This window comes from Paralichthys olivaceus, chromosome 3 (assembly GCF_024713975.1).
Source record: "Paralichthys olivaceus isolate ysfri-2021 chromosome 3, ASM2471397v2, whole genome shotgun sequence".
Taxonomy (NCBI): Eukaryota; Metazoa; Chordata; class Actinopteri; order Pleuronectiformes; family Paralichthyidae; genus Paralichthys; species Paralichthys olivaceus.
The window spans coordinates 11053261-11072790 of NC_091095.1; the positions used below are offsets into that span (position 1 = coordinate 11053261).

General features: G+C 41.7%; 1 protein-coding gene across 3 annotated transcripts in view; it reads right to left on the reverse strand.

Moving 5' to 3' along the window:
• The window catches only part of LOC109625819 (ankyrin repeat domain-containing protein 13C), a 29278-nt gene extending 9889 nt beyond the window's left edge, over window positions 1-19389 (reverse strand). For all 3 annotated transcript variants that reach the window (XM_020081332.2, XM_069521897.1, XM_069521898.1), the window contains exons 1-5: window positions 17267-19389; window positions 14848-14889; window positions 8518-8622; window positions 3753-3838; window positions 1941-1986 (exon numbers count right to left, since the gene is read on the reverse strand). In XM_020081332.2, the coding sequence (XP_019936891.2) occupies window positions 1941-1986; window positions 3753-3838; window positions 8518-8622; window positions 14848-14889; window positions 17267-17636 (649 nt within the window). In that variant the 5' untranslated portion in view covers window positions 17637-19389. The remainder of the gene's footprint in view (window positions 1-1940; window positions 1987-3752; window positions 3839-8517; window positions 8623-14847; window positions 14890-17266) is intronic.
• Between the last annotated feature and the right edge of the window lie 141 nt (window positions 19390-19530).

The following is a 19530-nucleotide window of genomic DNA, read 5'->3' on the forward strand; positions in this document are numbered from 1 at the left end:
CTTCAAAGCTTCAGCAGCATATAGAACCATGTGACGTGTAGTTCTGTGGCTAAATATTTAATAACTCACAGCTTTCACCAGGGTTTAAGTCACTGAAGCAAGACGCTTCATTTTCATTTGCTTTATGGGGAAGTTTAAAAGTCTATTAAAGTTCTGTGAATGGCTGCATTGAAAAAAAAAACTAAATCAACCCAGCAGAGCACAACATGTTAGTCTCAACAGGCCTGAAGGGCACCAAGCCAGAAATCCCTCAAGTGATGTGAGCACTGATCCGTGAGACGTGTTGGTTTAAACCAGATTCTTCTCATTCACTAAATATTCAGACCCCGTCACCTATTTTACACAATTTCTTATGCTGCAGCCTCAAACTAAAACCATATACATTTTTTAAATCAATCTGCAGTCAATGCACCTAATGAAAAAAAATATTGGAGAGGAATAACTGACAGTTCTTTGAGATGTTTTTACACCTTGGTTGGAGTCCAACCATTTAAACGATCGGACATTATTTGGAAAGGCACACACTTGTTTATGTGAAATTCTTACAGCGGAGGGTGCCTGCAGAGTTCATACAGAGGGATCTCACACCATGTTAAACACAGATCTGGGAAAAGCTACAAAAACACTTCTGCTGCATTGAAGAGCAGAACAATGGCCTCCATAACTCTTAAATGGAAGAAGTTTGGATCGACCAGGACTCTTCACAGAGATGGCTACACATCAAGAGTGAGCAATCAGGGAAAAACGGCCTTGTACCAGAGGTGACCAAGAACCTGATGGTCAATCCATCACTGCAAAACTCAGTGAAAGACACTTGAAAGGACCTAAAGGAATCTCTAAACTATAATAACATCAAGATTGAACTGTTTGGTCTCTATGAGGCTCCACTCACCATCTCCTGACCATATAATCCCAACAGTGAAACATGGTGGTGGCATCAAGCCGTGGGGGTGTTTTTCAGGGTCAGGGGACTGGAGAGTTCATCAGGATTGAGGGAAAGGTGCAGAACAAAGTACAGAGATATCCTTAATGAAAAGCTGGTCCTGAGTGTTCAGGACCTCTGACTGGTCCAAAGGTTCATCCTCCAACTGGACAATGACCCTGGACACAGTCAAACACAGGCTTTGGGACAAATCTGTACATTTCCTTATGTGCTCTAACCCGAGACCTGACATGAACCTAATTAAACATCTCTAGAGACACATGAAAATGTCCCCAACCATCCTCCCTGAGCTTTAGTAAATCTGCAGAGAAGAATGGCAGAAAATCTCCCAATCCAGGTGAGCATGTCGTGTCATATAAGCAGGTACAGGACTATAATCGCTGCCAAAGGTGCTTTGTCTGAATACTTGAATTAGTGTCAACGTGATACTTCTGTTTTTCCTTTTGAAGAGTCGAGTGATGACGGAAAACATAACACAATGTAAAAACAGTAAATCTGTTGTTCTGTAACCTACAAATATAATCTCAATGTCTGTCTCAACAGCAAAGCTTTTACTTTCTTACAAAATAATTCCATTCCATCCGTTATGCAGCCAGTGAATATTTAGTTACTATCATGCGTCCATTACATAATCTTGCCCGGCTTGTCAATAATTCACAAAGACACAGCGGGTACACAGAATTCAACCCTGGTTTAGACCAGACTTCTGCTGACTAAGCAAGTGCTCCTACACCAGCAACACACACATCCACATGAGAGGATGGTATGTCAGCTCATTCCCAGCAGGAGGAGTAACTTGACTCCAGCAGTGGACCTCATGGCACAAGGTGAACACTATGACCTCATCATATTTTACTGACTATAGTGTGTCGCTCTTCTGAGTTCCGGACTGTACCCTAACTGAGGACATGTGGATACTTGCCAGAATAAATTGTGTTTGTGAAACTAACTTTTAACATAAATATCATGGGGCAGCAGAAGGTGGAACTTGACTCACCCCAACTTTGGAAGTCCCAGTGAAGCTCCAAGTAAAAGTCACCAAGCTGCAAATGAAGAGAAGGAATAACTCGTTAACCTATGAGTAGAAACACAAAGCTATTTACAACAAAATCGCTGTATGCTTAAAGACAAATTAAGGTCTTATTTTCATCTGCGTATTAATCCAGTTTTTCTGTCCAAGTGAGTTTTGACAGAGGCAGAAGAGGGCGTAAGAGGAGTCACTGATATTAATCAGTGCTCATGTTCATGGTAATAAGAACATGTTGCCCAGGGCAACAGTGAGGCTAACTGATGTGTTTTTAACATCTCTGAACAGTGGAGGTTTGCCAAGGTGCTCAGTAGAATGGAATAACTAATGATTGTCTTTGTGTGTCTGCAACGAAGCAGGACAATGAGAAACTAGACTCATTTTACAAAAAGAAATCTTGCAGAACCAAAATCAAAAATGCTGTAACAAAACTTTTCAGTTAGACAAACCTGAGTAAACAGATTCTATGTCATTCATAACAAATCATGCATGACTGACACGGTCGATATAACCTCTGATGTATGAGGATGGGATGTACTGATCTCGTCACTGCTGGTCTCAATCTATCCCTCACTGATGACGTCAGGCCGACAGAGGACCGTCACTCCCCAGACCTTTATTATCTCAGGGCTATGCCGCAAATTATGAAAAATAATCTCCGCCTCATCATCGTCCGGGAAGGTTCACATGATGCCACAGCGAACACTTTCAATGTCAAGCAACTTTTAAAGACGTCAAAATCTGAGGTGGAAAAACCATCAAAACAGACCTGTGATACAACACAGTAAAAACACATGGTTTGAGATAGTTTGTCCATCTGCTGACCTCCTCCCTGACCCTCCTGTGGGGGTGTTGTTACAGCACAGATGACCGGAAAACTGCAATCACCAGATGATTAACCTGATGTTAGGCAGCTACACTAATACAAAAGGGATCCGTATGTTGAAGCTCAACGACGTAGATACAGCATGTCCGCCTGTACATGACTAAATGTTTACTGTGTCTGTGTGGGGCCTGTGTGACATCAGACAAAGACAACAAATCCAGAGGGATCATTGTGGCTCTGATTGTCATGTCTGTGTGTGGTTACATTACAGTGTATGTGTGCATATGATGACACACAAAAGCACATTTAGCCTCAACAACCACATCTCTCTACAAAAACTGTTATTAAAATGTGCTGTTTGTGTGAATTACTTTTTCTTTTTTCTCTTTGTCCCTACTGACACACGTAAAGCGTCCTTGGGTCTCCTGAACGGCTCTATATAATTTCAAGATATTATTATTATTGTGTTTTGGACATCGTGAACAGAAATGACTTGGGGGTCATTGAACTTCTAGGCATTGGCGCATCAATAGCCACAAACTTTTGTGTACTTGACATTTTACAAAAGGGATATTTTCTTCATATCATGCAAGATACAAGTGAACTAAAATTGTTCAGTCGCCTTTGGGTTTGAAAGGAGGACTGAAGTTAAAGATATATAGAAGTGTAATCATTGTAAGGCTGTCACTAATCTCCATTGTGTTTCCTCTGTTGTTCGGTGTTTCACGACACGTGACATTGAACATGACTCACCAGGGTCTTATTCATAACAAAAAGAAGGGCAAACTCCTCTACTAGCAATCGGAGTGAAGTGCCTTTTTTGGGAGGTTTAACTGCGAATTTTGGTATAAAAGAGGTACAAGAGGCAGAACGGAGATGTAAAACGATTCAGACATCAAATCATCAGGGGCAGCATCATCAGAGAGAACAGATCAGACAAATAAGAGCTAACAAACCTCTTTCAAGGCTTTCAGCAGCTTGGGCCTCTTGTCCTCCACACTCTCTCTGGACTGTTGCTTCAGCTTCCTCAGCAGCGCCGTGACTGAAGGACAGACAAACAAAAAGACAAACACAGATAAAGAAATGCACAAGTAAGTCCAAACACAACAAAAAACAGGAAGCTCCCTGCTGTGTGACTGAAGAGCGTCTGGAGGGAAAAATAAGTGGAGAAAAGTGTTAGTTCCCATAACAGCTGACTGTTTATAACCTTTTGTAGTTTTGAATCCGATCCCATGAAATAACTCACTCCAAGAAGATGTAGTCACTACATCCAAAAATGTATTTCTCTACCATGTTGTTGTTGTTATGCCAAGTGGAAATGATCCTTCTCTACGTGGCAGGGAAGTCAGACTCTCCCTCAAATCTTGATTAACTGGCAAAGAAGACACATTTTAATTTTTCATAAAACATAGAGCCTTTCAAAACTTTGAAGAGAGATGCACTCTTACATTACAGAGTTTTAATGTTAAAATGATGGACATTCTGGTGCATGAACAGTTAAAATGTGACTGAATTGAATGTTATATACAATATAATACAAAACAATTTTCACAGTGGCAACAGTAATGCAGCATTGATGTAGGACTGTATACAGAAGTGGTTCAGATTTTGTCACATTTCAGCAACATGCTATAAGAGAGATGATAAATAGTCTTGTGTGTATAAATACTTAACTCGCTGCCATTATATTACCAACAGCATCTCTATGCAAATCCTGCTGACAGTGAAACACGCAAAAGGCAAAGAACAGCACTTTTAAATAAATGTGGCTTATGGTTCAGGGCTATGTTGTCTTTCTGCAGTCACATGAGACATTTCAAGCAGCGTCCAACCAATCCCTGCCCACCACCTGCAGGGATTAAACCATTCCAGGAAGTTCAAAGGGAATGAGCGTGGCAGACATGGCGCTGCCTGCTAATGAGCGGCCCCTATAACTCCTTAATGACCTGGGAGACACACTCCAAGCAGCCTCTTAACTGTGATGGGCAACATTAACAAGTCCTTTAGCCCATTGGCTGCAGGAGCGCTGCTTATGAATGTAAAAGTAAACAGGGTTAAGAAGAAACACATTTATACACACCTAAATATCAAGCATTTATGAATGTTATTTGCTGGATATAAGTGGAATGAGAGCATCAGCAGCTCATCGACATTACTGTGGTGTTTTTATGGAGCCAGGAGGGGATAAATTACCACTTGTAAAATTCATGGAAACAGTGAGGAAAAAAGAAAATATTTGGCTTGTGACACTCAGACCGCCCTCCGTTTTAATAGCATGGAAAGCAACAGTAGACATATGGAATCATCAGTGGCCTAACTAGCCCCTGTGCTCCTTTATGTCCACGTGGTCAATCACCACACGCAAACATGTTTTTCATATGGTGCGACTGGTGCTCCACACGAGGCAGCGTGCAGGGGGCAGAGGTAAACCTAGGCCAAATAAAAACACAATGCACACACACACACCACACAAAAGCTGATACACATGATGACACATGTGCCAGTTGACACAGACACTAGAACAGGACGAGGGGTGTCTTGTAGCCCGGCTGTCTAATGAATGCAGACAAGCCCTGAATGGGGCTCCTCCTGATCCTCCCCCGCCTCTCAGCGGGATAAGGAAAGGAGTAAAATCTTGCCATCTGCCCACAGCCGACCAATCCAGCACAGGCCAAGAAACCAATCCTGACTGCTTCAACGCTAAACCAAACTGACTCTCCACGCTGGCACTAATTCACTCTGATACTGATTAGGACACTTTCCTGGAATTAATAAGGTGAGTGATCTCAGTAATTTCACTCCTCACATTAATGAAGAGAGGCAGAGTCAGGACCCCGTTTCTCTTTAAATCACCACAAACTGCTTCTATTTAACAATTAGCTCTTGGATGTGAGTGGACAATAATCCAATAATCTGAGAACAGTCAATGTTGACACAGGTACGCTTTGGAGTCACTGTGGGGAACAGAAAAGCAGTTGAGCTGCTGCAAACAGGCCTGAATGAATGTAGTTTCAAACTTACTGAGGAACAGTCCATTCTTTTTACAAGATATCTGAAAAGACTCATGACAGCCATGCAGCATGGGGACTTCTTAAAGTCTGATTAAAAACTTACAAGCTGCTTTCAAGGAGTCTGTAAATGTAGTGAAGAGGGAAAGAGAATTTAGTTCGGCTTTAGGCTTGTAAAGGAACTGATGTCAGTAAAAAAGTATTTTATCACGGAATACAATCCGTTTTAATATTTTATAATATTTAATAGTATTTTGACAGATGTGATATTGCATTTAAATGGCCTTTTTTCAACTAGCTATAAAACCTGCAGTATTTAATTGGAGGACTAATACTACAGCTTTTCAGGACTCAAGCTCAAGCAACTAACATACACTATGTTTCAAATATATTTGACCAAGTTTGATGATGCCATCGGATCGCCATCATTTCTATCAACTTCTGGTGACGGCTGCTCTTTCGTTACATTTTATATCTTTGAGTTAATGTTTATTTGTGTTCTATTTTTATGTAAAATCTATATTACTGTGTTTAATCTTAATTTCTGTGTGTCAATGGAGGACTAGAAAACTAAACTGTTTTACTGTTCATATGACAATAAAGACTCTTGAACCTCTTGAGTGTAAACAAGATCAGTTAGCAGTGAGAAGTTCCAACAGAATCAAAGAAAAATGTGGTTAAAAAAATGAGACTCTGCCTGAATAACAGTGATTTTACTGGTCACAAGGGGATGATCACTTGATCTTGATTATTTTTAAAATAATCCGATGTTCCAAATATTTTAAGAACATTCAAAAGCGACTTTAAACATGGATTGAATCAGACAAACAAAAAACCCCTAACCCTCTTTTCCAGGCGTATAACTTCTGTCTAGCTGCTGAAATTCATTTAATCTCACACAAACATATTTTTGGCAGCAAACTCAAATCTGGTTCTTTATTCCGCAAAGACTACTGCAGTCTGTCACTCATGGAAAAGCTGAAAAAGCACCAACACCTACTGAAGCAGCTCTTTAAACAAGCTCCTGAAGGTGACATGCAGCCGAGTGAGCAGAGTGGGGATAGAAATAGCTCTTTCTGAACCACACACATGATAAAATCTATTTCTGAGCCATATTTTACCACCTTGTTCAATTTGAAATCATCAAGTGACAAATGCGTCAAATGGCTGCAAATGTGGGTAGATATCAGCAAAAGACTGCCACAAAAATTCAGCAAATTATTGCTTACAAGAGGATGTTTGCCTGGTAATCGGACTGTCTATATGGAAGGTTGTTGAAGTGTTCATTGAGTCTAGGACATGACCCTGTTTGTTAAACAAAACTTCTGGGTGTCATTGAATGTCTGATAGGCTGGGCTCATCCTCAGGAGGACTCAACATGCACTGAATACAGAAAAGGTCAAGTTTCCTTCAACATCTTTCACCTTGAATGTCATCAGCCAGGTAAAATCCTATATATAGAAGGCAAGTGTGATACATTCAGTGGATCAGCATTACACTGATCCACTGATCGGTGCAAGTACAGTGTTGTTTGCCTGGCCTGTACATTAGTGATGCAATAAATACCTCCAGGATGATTCAAGAGATCAGCAAACTGACCCACTGCACCTGTCGGCCAGCAGGTCGAGTCTGTAATGTCCTACGTCTGATCCCCTCAGACACAGGCCCAGCCAACCAGACACTTACCTGCAAACTCGCAGCAAACCAAACACATTTTCTGACAGATCACTACACTACAACCCAAAGCTATGTGCGACCAAGCCACTTCACATGCTCAGACAATGGAGACTGCTGAAAAAAACAGCATAATAATGACATTTGAAATGACATCAAGGTATTTTTTATTGATACTGAACTAGAAGAGCTGTCAACTCTTTCTATCTTTCAAACTACAGCTACAGAGCAAAACTGAATAAACCACATGGAAAGGTATATGAGGTTGCTTCCTGTCAATTTTGATTATAAACTTGTTTGACTCTTTCTGTGAAAACACCCAGCAAAGCCAAGTGAAAACATTGAGACGTTATCTATTCAAAATCCTCATAATTAACATATTAGGAACTTCAAGTAGATAACGAACAAAATGTATCTTTCAAACATTGCCAAGTTCATTATTCAATAAAACTGTAGAGCCTGCGTACAAACAGTGGTCTGGTGCTTCCCTCTTGCATGATAGATCTATGTGTCAGTTTCTTGTACAAGGAGATAATTACCATTAACAGTGGATACATAAACTCGAAACTTTAACTAAAATATTTTAATATTCCGAACCACAGTTCAACCCAGACTTTGTGGGCTGTGGGGAGGGAATGGGCGAGAAAAGGGCTTGAGCTTAATCAGCCTATGAGGAGAGAGAGAGAGAGAGAAACATCCAATGAATTGCCTTTTATCGAAGCACAAAAGCCAGAGAGCCCTTGAGGAATGTCCCCTCTCTCTGAGGGACAAAGGAGGTACGGCCTCACTGGAAAGCAGAATGTGCCGAGCTGTTTGTTAGTTTGCATCTGTTGATTTGAACTTTTCTCTCCCACTTCAATGTTTTCACACAGAAACCCCAACTGAAGCTGCACCAAAGCCTCGTTTGTTACAGTGAATGAGTTGGCTGACTGACACTTTTAAAGGTGATCAGTATTTAGCAGTAGTGGTGGGGGAGTTTCAAAAGCCCTGTGTCAGTGTGTAACCTAGCAGAGACGGCCTGTCAATCACAAATACTTACTCATCTGTCGGTCTCCGTAGCTGATGGCCTCTGCAAGGGGGCTCCATCCCTGTGCGTTCTTCACCTTCACTGGTGCATTGTGGGCCAGCAGCAGGTGGGCACACTCTGTAAGAGGTCCAAACAGACAGGAAGATTATTACGAAACACTCTACATGGATGATAGGGACTTTACAGGTGCTACCGTCACAAAGGTTGGAAAAACCTGTTTAAAACAGGCAACACGTGACACAACATCCAAAGTGGCTTTTTACTCTGGCCAACAATTTAAGCCCTGGCAGGTGCTTTCTGTTCAGAGAAGAGGAACTGGAAACTGGAGGTTAAATCAAGCAAAGCCAGGTGATGAGACCTGAATGATAAATTTAGCCCCAATAAAAGATAAACTGGTTTTATAAAACAGAACAAAAGAGAAGTCTGCATTTAAACATCTGAAGCTGTAAGAGATGACTATAAGGTATCAGAAATTTATTTCCTTTTAACATGAGAGACAAAAAACATGGAGAAAGAAGTGGAAAGAAAATGAGGAATGCTATTTAGCTAATGTCCTGATGCATCTGCAAAGCTGAACACACAATATCAAGCCAAAGATGAAGGATAATAACATTTGCTTTAAAACACACAGAGGACAAATGACCATTTCCTCAGGAAATTAATAAGATGGAGCGGCTTCACACCCCTTGTCAGGACATTTGATGTTGCTATGGTGACTTGCACATGTAATTCATACTAAGATACTCCCATGCAGTTCAAACGAACAATAAACCCCTGGATACTAATTTTCAACTCCATGTCAACACTGTCTCCAGGTCTAATTTTCTCTTCAGCTTGACTTAAAGCAAGAAAAAACAGAACTAGAATGACACTCAGCAGAGCACATACCTCCGCCAGGAATAGTCTTCTCTTAAACTCAACAAACTCAGAATCAGCTCTCTAAATGTACCTGATTTTTTTGCCTGCTGTAAACATGTATGATACAGAGCAGAGATACTTCCTGTGGCTTTGCTGATTTAAAAATAATCCTGGTTTTATACAGGGACAGATTGTGTGTAGGATTGAGCTGACAGCTGACCCATAAACCAAAGAGCCATATGGGGCCAACAGGGCTCAGCATCCTACTTTAGATTTCATACCGCTGTAAAACGCTGAAAAGATTCTCACATGGAAAACGTCACACTGTACTGAATTACCCTCGGAGCTGTGCGGGAAAACAGCCAGAGAGACTCATCCCTTTTTTCTGTGGAACTAAATGCAGGGCTCTGGGCATCGTGTCGACAAACTACAGCGTGGCCAAAAAAAAAGAGAAGCCTGTTGTTCTGGCTCAGCTGTCAGTTTTTTTCATGACAGAACTCATTATATTGTTGGCGTCTGTTGCGGCTCTGCCTAACCCCTGGGCAGGAGCAGTCGCAGCCCTGTGAGCAGCAAATTGCCCAAATGCAAAAGCTAACTGCGAACAGTCGGCAGTTGAGTGAGTAAGTGGGGCTGTTTGACCGGCCCAACACTGATCTCTTCGTCTGACAACACCCTCTTAATATACCTGGTTACTGCCCTCGGGTTCAGACTTGTTCCTCTGCTACACACCAACATCAACACTACAGAGCCAACCTGGTGTCCAGAGGCAGAGAGAGCAAATCTTGCCCTTTGAAAATCAAGCGCAACACAGAGTCTAAACTACCACATCACCTCTCTGATCTACATACTAAGCATGCTTTATTCATGAGAGCGAGGCCAGCGGCTCATACATTCTTTATGATGGATAGGAATGCATGTAGAACCTCCTCCTAATTAAACATTATCCTCACAACAAGGAGGAGTGTGGTTGTCCCAGAGGTGTGGTTACACAGGGATAGAAAGGCAGGTTTTCGACAGCACCCAAAGTATTTCAGTTATGTTCAAGCAACAGCCTTGCCTTAATGTGCAGCTCACTTCTAGGTGGAGAAAATGAAAATGAACAAAGACAGGCCAGTTGGAGGTAATTGTGTTCACACAAGAGGAGTGGCTGAAGTTCAAAGACTTGGATCGTGACTCATCTAAATTCCTTTTCTCATTATATTTTTGCCCAATTCTCTGTGACATGATCTCCATGTTAAGTGCTATAGATCGTCCAAAGGCTGACCACCACCAAAAGATTGATTAATTTGGATAATATTGCATCATTTCACAGTTTTTAATCCTGTGTGCCTGTTTAAATTGAAAATTTCCTCCACCCAGGAGGTTATTGCCGCGTTCCAATAAATCTTGGAAGTTGGAATTTCAACTCGGAACGTTGGAGGAACCTCACCACCCCTGACTTACAAATCCAAGACGGCCCCCTTGTATATCAATGGTACTGTAATCTGTAGTTTTTACTGTTTAATGGCCCCTTCTGTCATTAAATGTGTTGAACAAGTTGTACTGACCAATTATTGTCTGTGGACATTTTACTACAGTGTTCGAATGCATGAAATACAGCATAATACGTTATTATGAACTGTTTTTGTTAACAATAGGTAGCTGTTTAACGTAAACATAGTTTCTGTGCAACTAGAACGCTATCAGCTCGGATTATTCAGGTGTGACGTCATTCACGAGGGCCTGGAACACGGGACAAGTTTTCACACCTGACTACATGTATTTATTACATAAAAATACCTGGACAAATTACCACTGAACTTGGTGGAAGGATTAGGTACGAATCCTGAACGAACTCATGAAATACTGCTGTGGATCCAGGAATTGTTTTACCTTTTTTACACTTTCTTTTGCATTGTGAGATAGGGCGTGTTTTTTTGACATTTTCAAAAATGTCTCAGAAAATAATTAATGGATCTTGATGAAAAAAAATCTGCCATGTTCGGGGGAATGATATTTATGTGGGTGTGCAATAAAATGCAGATCCAAATCCGGATGCAACGATTTTAAATGCGGTTTTATAAGGGGTCTGTTGGGCCTTGGCTGAGGTATACACTCTAATGAGTGCCATTCTAGTTTGTCTCTTGTCCCTCAGTAGTTCTATATTCAAATTCCAGTTTCAGCTGTTGGATGACTCATCCTGTACCTATGGGCGTTGTTTCCTTATTTTATCACTGATAAAAATGGCTCGAACTCTTAACTTCTTCCCTGTGACTTAAAATTCCTCCAGTTACCTATGCTGTCCCATTCATTAGTCAAATCCAGTCGTAGGTAGAACTCCTTGACAACAGAGAGACAGAGAGCAGGCTGTTGTCACCACTTTCCACATTGAGCTGGTTGTTACCGTCAACTCTGGCGAGGGGGCGTGACGCACTTTCTCCACCATTGGCTACTGTACACGCCAATCAATAGCTGTGAGAATTTCCTCTGCAGCTTTGTGTTTTACTGCACGCACACAAATGTGAGGAAATCAAAACATCACTCTGAAAACTTCATTCAATAAAGAAGCTGTGCTGGCACCAGAAAGAGTGGATATAACTGCAGAGTGCATCACAAAGACGTTTGCATCTGGAAAGAAAAAAAGTAAACCTCAGCGTTAATGCATTAGTCCACTCCGTGCCCAGGCTCAGGGAGGAAGCAGCTGATAACAGAAAACGATGCCGAGAAAATACAGGCGGCAAAGTGAACAAGCGCTCGCCTTCTGACGTAAGGCTCCCGTTCTCTCGGGCCTTTGACCTACATATCACCCTGCTAAATCCAATGATTAAGTAATATAATGGCAACATTTAGCAGATATACTTAACATAAGCGAACAGTCAGTCCATGTGTCCTGAGCTACAGATGGGCTCCAGCTCCCCCCACAACCCTTAAAGGATAAGCGGTGTAGATAATGAATGGATGGACGTGCAATAGCTGTGTACACTGAGAGAGCTACTAGTTTATAGTTTCCCACTGATCAGTAATCGATCCTGGTGAGATGTACATTTTATACAGTTATAAGGCATTGCCATTTGTACATGATTTGTTTTCCGTGTAGGATTATAGTGTGAACAACTTCAGCTCCTTCATTAGAATCAGACCGGGAGGTGCTGCATGGATACATTAGCACCCATCCTGTAATTCATTAGCCATGGTTTGCTGTCAGAGTCGATAGGATACACAGTTGTGAAAGTATTGATATAAGGAAGTCTCCTGGTGGGTTTCTGTGTTAATTGTGTGTGCAGCAGCTGCTTGAGTCACATGCAGCTCTGAGAGCGAGGCAGAGCAGGGTGGAGAAACTAAGTGCTAATCTAATGCTGCACTGTGTGCACCGGCTACACATGGGACACTCGTCAAGAAGCTCTGTGGGCTGTTAAAGCCCCAACCAACACCACTCATTCTCATCCAGGCTGAGTGTGTCTATAAAATAGCTTTTTTGCTCACTTCTTCTACATCGATCACACACAGCGACTGAATCAAACAGGAGTTGGATGGTTTCCATCTCTGAGGCAAAACGGGAAACACTTAAACATTTCTTGTTTCTGTTGCTTCTAAACCTCACACCGTTGATAATATGTTTTCTCCACACAACAATGATGTTAGTGTCCTGTGCATAATGACTCTAATCTTCCCTCTTGACTTAATGGGCAGATTTTTTTTAGTGATGACCTGACTTTGTTTTCTCGTATCACTGAAACCAATTTAAGATAGCGCATAATGTAATTGTATGCTTGTTACCATGGGAACAGATATCACAGCTATATGATGAAAAGAAAACTTCTTTCTCTGTCGTTTGATGGGACATGACAGGAAATGGGCTTTTCTGTTTACACAATGACATCATCCTTAAAGAGTGACCGTATTAAAAAAAGGAGTGTTTCATATCCAGAAAAAGCATTAGAGCCCTATTACAAATTGTGAGTCAGATGGTGACTAGAAGAAGATCAATGAAATGGAAAAAATACATCATCAATTAATATCAATCCTTTCCTAATTCAATTACTGTTTTCCTGATTTTCTGGACCTTAAACAATCAGTCGATGAGCAGAAAATTAACCTGCAACTATTTAGGTTATCAAGTGTTTCATGCATATAGCAACACTCCTTTGTGCGGATTGGGGTTGTTTTCATCTGCAGAACTGCAAACATGGACTACATTTTGCTCTGTTTTTAGCTCAGAGTGACGTCTTCTTCTAAATGGGATTTTTCACCTGTAGAAGTGTTAAGCTCAGAAATAGAGTGGCAGTAAACAAGAATCACTTTCATTACTTGCCGGGTACACACACACACACACACAGACCCAAACAAAAAGAGAGCCTTGTCCTCTCCATCCCAGCAGGACGGCCACACCCAGACTATGATCTCATGCTGAAGACTTCACCATGTCTGGCCTGAGCCTCCCTGGAGAACAGAGGCAGCAGCAGGGAGGAGATAGGCAACCTCATTAGCACGATCAATTCCATAACATAGCATCTACCACTACACTGGGGCACTCCACTGTCTGAATCACCGATTGGCAGTAGCATGGCCTTCGCTCTGGCGACAGGTATTGAACTTTGCGAATGTGAAATCGATGGAAACGCGTGCTCTGATGGGTTCCAATGACAAGAACTAAACAAATGGGGGCTGTGCGGCACAAGTCACCCTGTGCTCGAACTGCTCACCGACAGCCAGCTACAAATGGGAGGGGGAAATAAATTTTTCAACAGCATGTTGTGAGGTTTCCTCATGAAATTAAACGTGAGCATCGGCTCACAAAGGGGGCAGGCATTAATGTTTCATGCACATGCTTTCAGTCCAGCCGGTGCAATTCAGCAGAAAACTAATTCACATCGAGATTCTTTTTTAAAGCCTTGATACATTATATACTTCAAAACAAACAAAGCTCTGTATGATACAAGTCAATATCTGAGTGATTTGCTGCCCTCTGTTTCACAACCTAATAAAAAGTGAATTAAATAACACCACTAAATGAAAATGACATCTCTTATCTCAGTTAATTATCCTCTGCACCAGCTTCAAATCATTAGACCTTAAGCCAGTAGAAGATCAGTCTGAAGAGAATTTAGCCACAGAGAAGATCTTATTTCTTGCAGTGGCATCATTGTCTAATCCTCACTGATTAAATATGTTCTCATATCCTCTGTGAATGTAATAAATAGAGAGAAGACATTGCTCAATCCAGATTTTTTGTCCTTGAACAAAAGCTCTTTCATTCATGCATGAGCATCTTCTCTTCTGGGATTTGTGTGGTGTTGATGATCTGTGACAAACGTTGGATGAGTCTCAGCTGGACAAATGCACACACAAAGACAGAAGTAAAATTGGAACACGCAAATAAACTGCAACACAAACAAAAGACATGCATCCTGGCAGAGGGAGATTCATTTAGAAAACCACAGAGACAGACACGGAGAGACAGACAAAACTAGAGCATGTGGAGGTGAATCTTTAAATATTTCTCACCTTTGTTGCCCATCATGACAGCGAGGTGCAGCGGTGTGTTTCCTGCGGAAGAAATCAAAACACAGAATTTGTCTGCGGTGTCCGATAAGCTCAGTAAGAGACTTCAGCACTTTGCAGCTGTAAATGTCACATTTACGGTGAATCAGAGGTTTAAATTAGGAGGCATATTCGACTAAGCACCAAAATGATATGTTAAGTGAAACCTGATTGTGTTATTTTGACCATGTCAAGTAATATTCACAACAATGCATCCCCAGGCAGGATGTGGCCTATTATCAGACACAAGGTAAACACTGAACTGTGAGGTCTGCACACACATTCAGGGAAAATAACATTTTCCTTAGGTGGAAGAGGTACAAGTTTTCTTCCCAGGATGTGAACTGTGCCTCATAAGCACTGGAGAATCCCTCAAGAGGAAGACAAAGTGCCTGCTCAGCTACTCCAGGGCCCCCCCTCCACCACATTAAAAAGAGGGCCCGCCTGGTAGTGGCCCTAGTGTGGTTGAAAACAGAAGCTGGAGATCAGCTGGAGTCCAACTGGATGTTGTGATAAACTGCACAGAGGAACAACAGAGGCCATATCTGGGCACACAAAGGTGCTGCAGGGCTGCAGTGTCAGAAACACCTCTACTGTGTCCTGACATTTTATATCTACCAGCAGCACTGAAAGCATCACTTCACCCAGGGGGGGAAAAAATTCTTTTCATTTTCTCATTTCTACAACCAGACCAATTCCATGGAGAAAATGTAATTTACTCACAGCTCTAAAAAAAAATAGATTTCAACTGAGCAACAATGTGCTTTTCTTTTCAAAACCAGCTGGTTTCAATAGACAACCCAGATGGATATATAACGAAGAACTTGCTGTCAATAGTTATTGTTTGGTTAATGACTATTTCTTCTTTTGGGTAAAGAGGCTTTGGAGGCAAGAGGCAAACTCTGCAACTGTGGTCAAGGGATTTTCTCTTGAAGCTTCACACGTCTGTTCCTTCTGAAGTCTAACCGTGTTTTTTTTCTCCAAACACCAAAAATAACACAGTGTGAGAGAAAGATGTAGTTATTTCCATTCTGATTAGTCAATTAATGGACTGCACCAATCATTGGTTTTGACAGCAAAAGAGTCTTTTTCAAGCATAAACACCAAAACTCATTGGTTTTAGCTTCTCAAATGTGAGGACATGTTGCTTTTCACCAGTTACATCAGTGAATGTGAAATATCTATTAGTTGACTGGACCTAACACACAACTTTAATTCACCGTTGATTATTCTCTGTGATTTTATAAACAATTTTACAAGCACTAAATAAAAATGTGAATAGAATCATTAATGATAATTGGTATTTGCAACCGTATTATAACTCAAAACATTGGAGAATAATATCCGCATTATTTTCATGGTTTGATTCTGATACTGGAACAGAAAGTGAGAAAATATGTTTTTATGATGATGTGGGTGAATCAGTAACGACCTATGTTAGTGGTTTACAGCCATTCATTGTACATAAATAACAAAGCATTACTTCTTTGTCTTTATACCACTGGCTGTTAAAGCTGATTTATTTCAGTAGCACGGTGCATCACTTCAGCTTTAGCCTCAGTGTTTCTGCACCAGAGGCTGAAGTGATGTGTGAGTAAGAACAACGTGCAGCCACTGAGCCACACCAGTCCACAGCGAGGCAAGCAAAGCCTGCTGAAAACTGCAGCTTCAAGATCCTCAACAACAACAGAGGCAAATATGTCGCAGGTCATTGTCAGAGCTTAGATTTGAAGACAGACCAGATTCCAGCACTGACACAAGTGCAGGCCACTGTCTGTCTCCACATACTCACGTGTGAACCGAAACAAAACAGTGTTGTTGTTTCAACAGTTCAGGGAGTGTCTCTGTGGAAATTGGGCCATTATCAGAGCAGACTTTGGCCTGTAGAAGACCTGCTGTCAGTCATGGGACAATGCAGCAATATATCATTTCGTTTATGTTTTCATCATTTTGAGTCATTTTTTAAAGATAATGAGGATTTTGAATGGTTTAACTGACAGAGTCAGACATCTGAAAACATCACAGCTTTGGAGAAGATTGATAGAAATCACAATTGGATAATTGAGGACATATCTGACAGACAATAGTTAGCTGCAGCCCCGGTTCTGAAGAAGCAGGAGTTTCTCTGTTGGTCACAGGAAGCACAGATGAAAACCATCGGCCGCTTTTCTGTTTGCTGACCAGAAGAAACTGAATTAATAAAGTTGCACAGTGGATGAAATAAACAGTGATTCAGGCCTTGACAGGGAGCAGCCTCGTTTACTTTCAGCGCTGCTGGACACTTAATGGCCTGTAGGCTACAAACTAAGCTTCACTGCACCTTGACACAGGAGCATCGTGATGGAGGCTTTTCTCCAGTGTGACCAGGAACAGGTTCACTCACCGTGCACATCTTTCTGCGCGATGTTCTGCGTCCGGATGAGCGAGGACAGGCGGCGGACATCTCCTTTAAACACGCACTCGTGCACCGGGAAGTCTTGTCCGGTTCGGATGATGGGGTTCTTGTTGTTGTCATCGATGACATCTGATGTTGACAGCGTGTTGGCGTTAATCTGCTGGTTCTGCTGCTGCTGCTGCGTGGACGACGACTTGATCAACTTGTGATTGCTGAAGATTTTACTCGCTCGGCTCTTGCTGCTGGTCTTGGCGGCGGCGAAGGTCCCGGTGGCAGCCTCCTCGTCCGGCTCCAGGAGGTCCTCGTCCTTGCTCGGCCTGTGGTCCTTGCGCAGGGAGCGGATCTTCTCCCCGGTCATTTTCCAAACGCTAACGGAGCAGCGGGAGTCTCGTCACGGACGATGACCCTCCGGACAAACCGATGCGATCCGCCAGCTGGAAGTGTTCACGCACGCGCCGGGAGCCGCACCACATGAAAACACTTTCCCGCGGACACTGGAGAGGGTGAAGAAGAAGAGGAAATGGAGACGAACGGGAAGAAGCTTCCGTTTAGCGCCGGTTTCTAATGAAAACAAACAGTCCGCTCCCCTCGTATCTTCTCCACAGCGTCGCTGCTCTACGTCAGCGGCTCCAGTGGACGAGGACATTCAGCTTCCGCCTCGTAGTATCGCGAGAGTTCCGGAGAGGTTACTAACGGTCACATGACTGTACATGGCTCATGCCACAGACTGTAAATATATAAAGTTAAAATCTATCAGTTCTGTAGTATTCTATATATGCTCCTATACTCACTGAGGATCTCCTGTTTCAAAGTCGCTTTAAAGCCAGGATCCTGATCCCTAATCAATACTCATTAATCATGAAGAGCAGCTAATGTAGGCTGCTATAATGTAAAAGAGAGAAATATGATGCACATTCGCTCATAACTATAGTTTATTGTTGGTTCATTGATTGATTGAAAATAACGTATCAATAATTATTTTAATACTGTTCTGATGTTATTACTTTTAAATCTGCTTTTATAAAGTTTTTTAAATCTAGCTTTTGGTTATGGATGAATCGTCTCTCATTTTTAATACAGCTTTAGCCTCAGTGTTTCTGCACCAGAGGCTGAAGTGATGTGTGAGTAAACAAAACGTGCTGCCACTGAGCCACACCAGTCCACAGCGAGGCAAGAAAAGCCTGCTGAAAACTGCAGCTTCAAAATCCACAACAACAACAGAGGCAAATATGTCTCCAGATAACTCACGTGTGAACAGGAACAAGAAAATGTCGTCGTTTCAACAGTTCATGTAGTGTCTCTGTGGAAATTGGGCCATTATCTGAGCAGACTTTGCCCTGTAGATGACCCTGCTGTCAGTTATGCGAAACATAATCAGCAACTATTTTGAGTCATATTTTTTGAAGATAATGAGGATTCTGAATGGTTTAACTGACAGCATCAGACATCTGAAAACATCACAGCTTTGGAGAAGATTGATAGAAATCACTATTTTCTGACATATTATCAATAAAATTGGATAATTGAGGACATATCTGACAGACAATAGTTAGCTGCAGCCCCGGTTCTGAAGAAGCAGGAGTTTCTCTGCTGGTCACAGGAAGCACAGATGAAAACCATCGGTCACTTTTCTGTTTGCTGACCAGAAGAAACTGAATTAATAAAGTTGCACAGTGAATGAAATAAGCAGTGATTCAGGCCTTGACAGGGAGCAGCCTTGTTTACTTTCAGTGCTGCTGGACACTTAATGGCCTGTAGGCTACAAACTAAGCTTCACTGCACCTTGACACAGGAGCATCATGATAGAGGCTTTTCTCCAGTGTTATAAGGAACAGGTTCACTCACAGTGCACATCTTTCTGCGTGATGTTCTGTGTCCGGATGAGCGAGGACAGGCGGCGGCAAATTTTAAAAATGAATACATTTTATCTCTCTATCCAGAGCATGACCAATATTCAAAATTGCCTGAGCCATATTTTTATGTTTGCTGATGTAAGAACTCTCAGAGAAAACAATGCAGGGCAGATTTATGTTTACATGTTGCTTTAAGAAAAGTTGTATTCATTGTGTTTTCTTATATTTACAGCTATGTATTAAAAAGTGTGGTTAGACTGTAAATAATCAAGCCTCAATTACATGTCTTTGTCTTAAGGGTTTGATAGCAACATCTTGGGAATAATGAGACACTCTCTGCAGGAATCAACCCTGTGGTGCAAGGTTATAAGTTCAGGCAGACTTATTACAGTAAGTGTT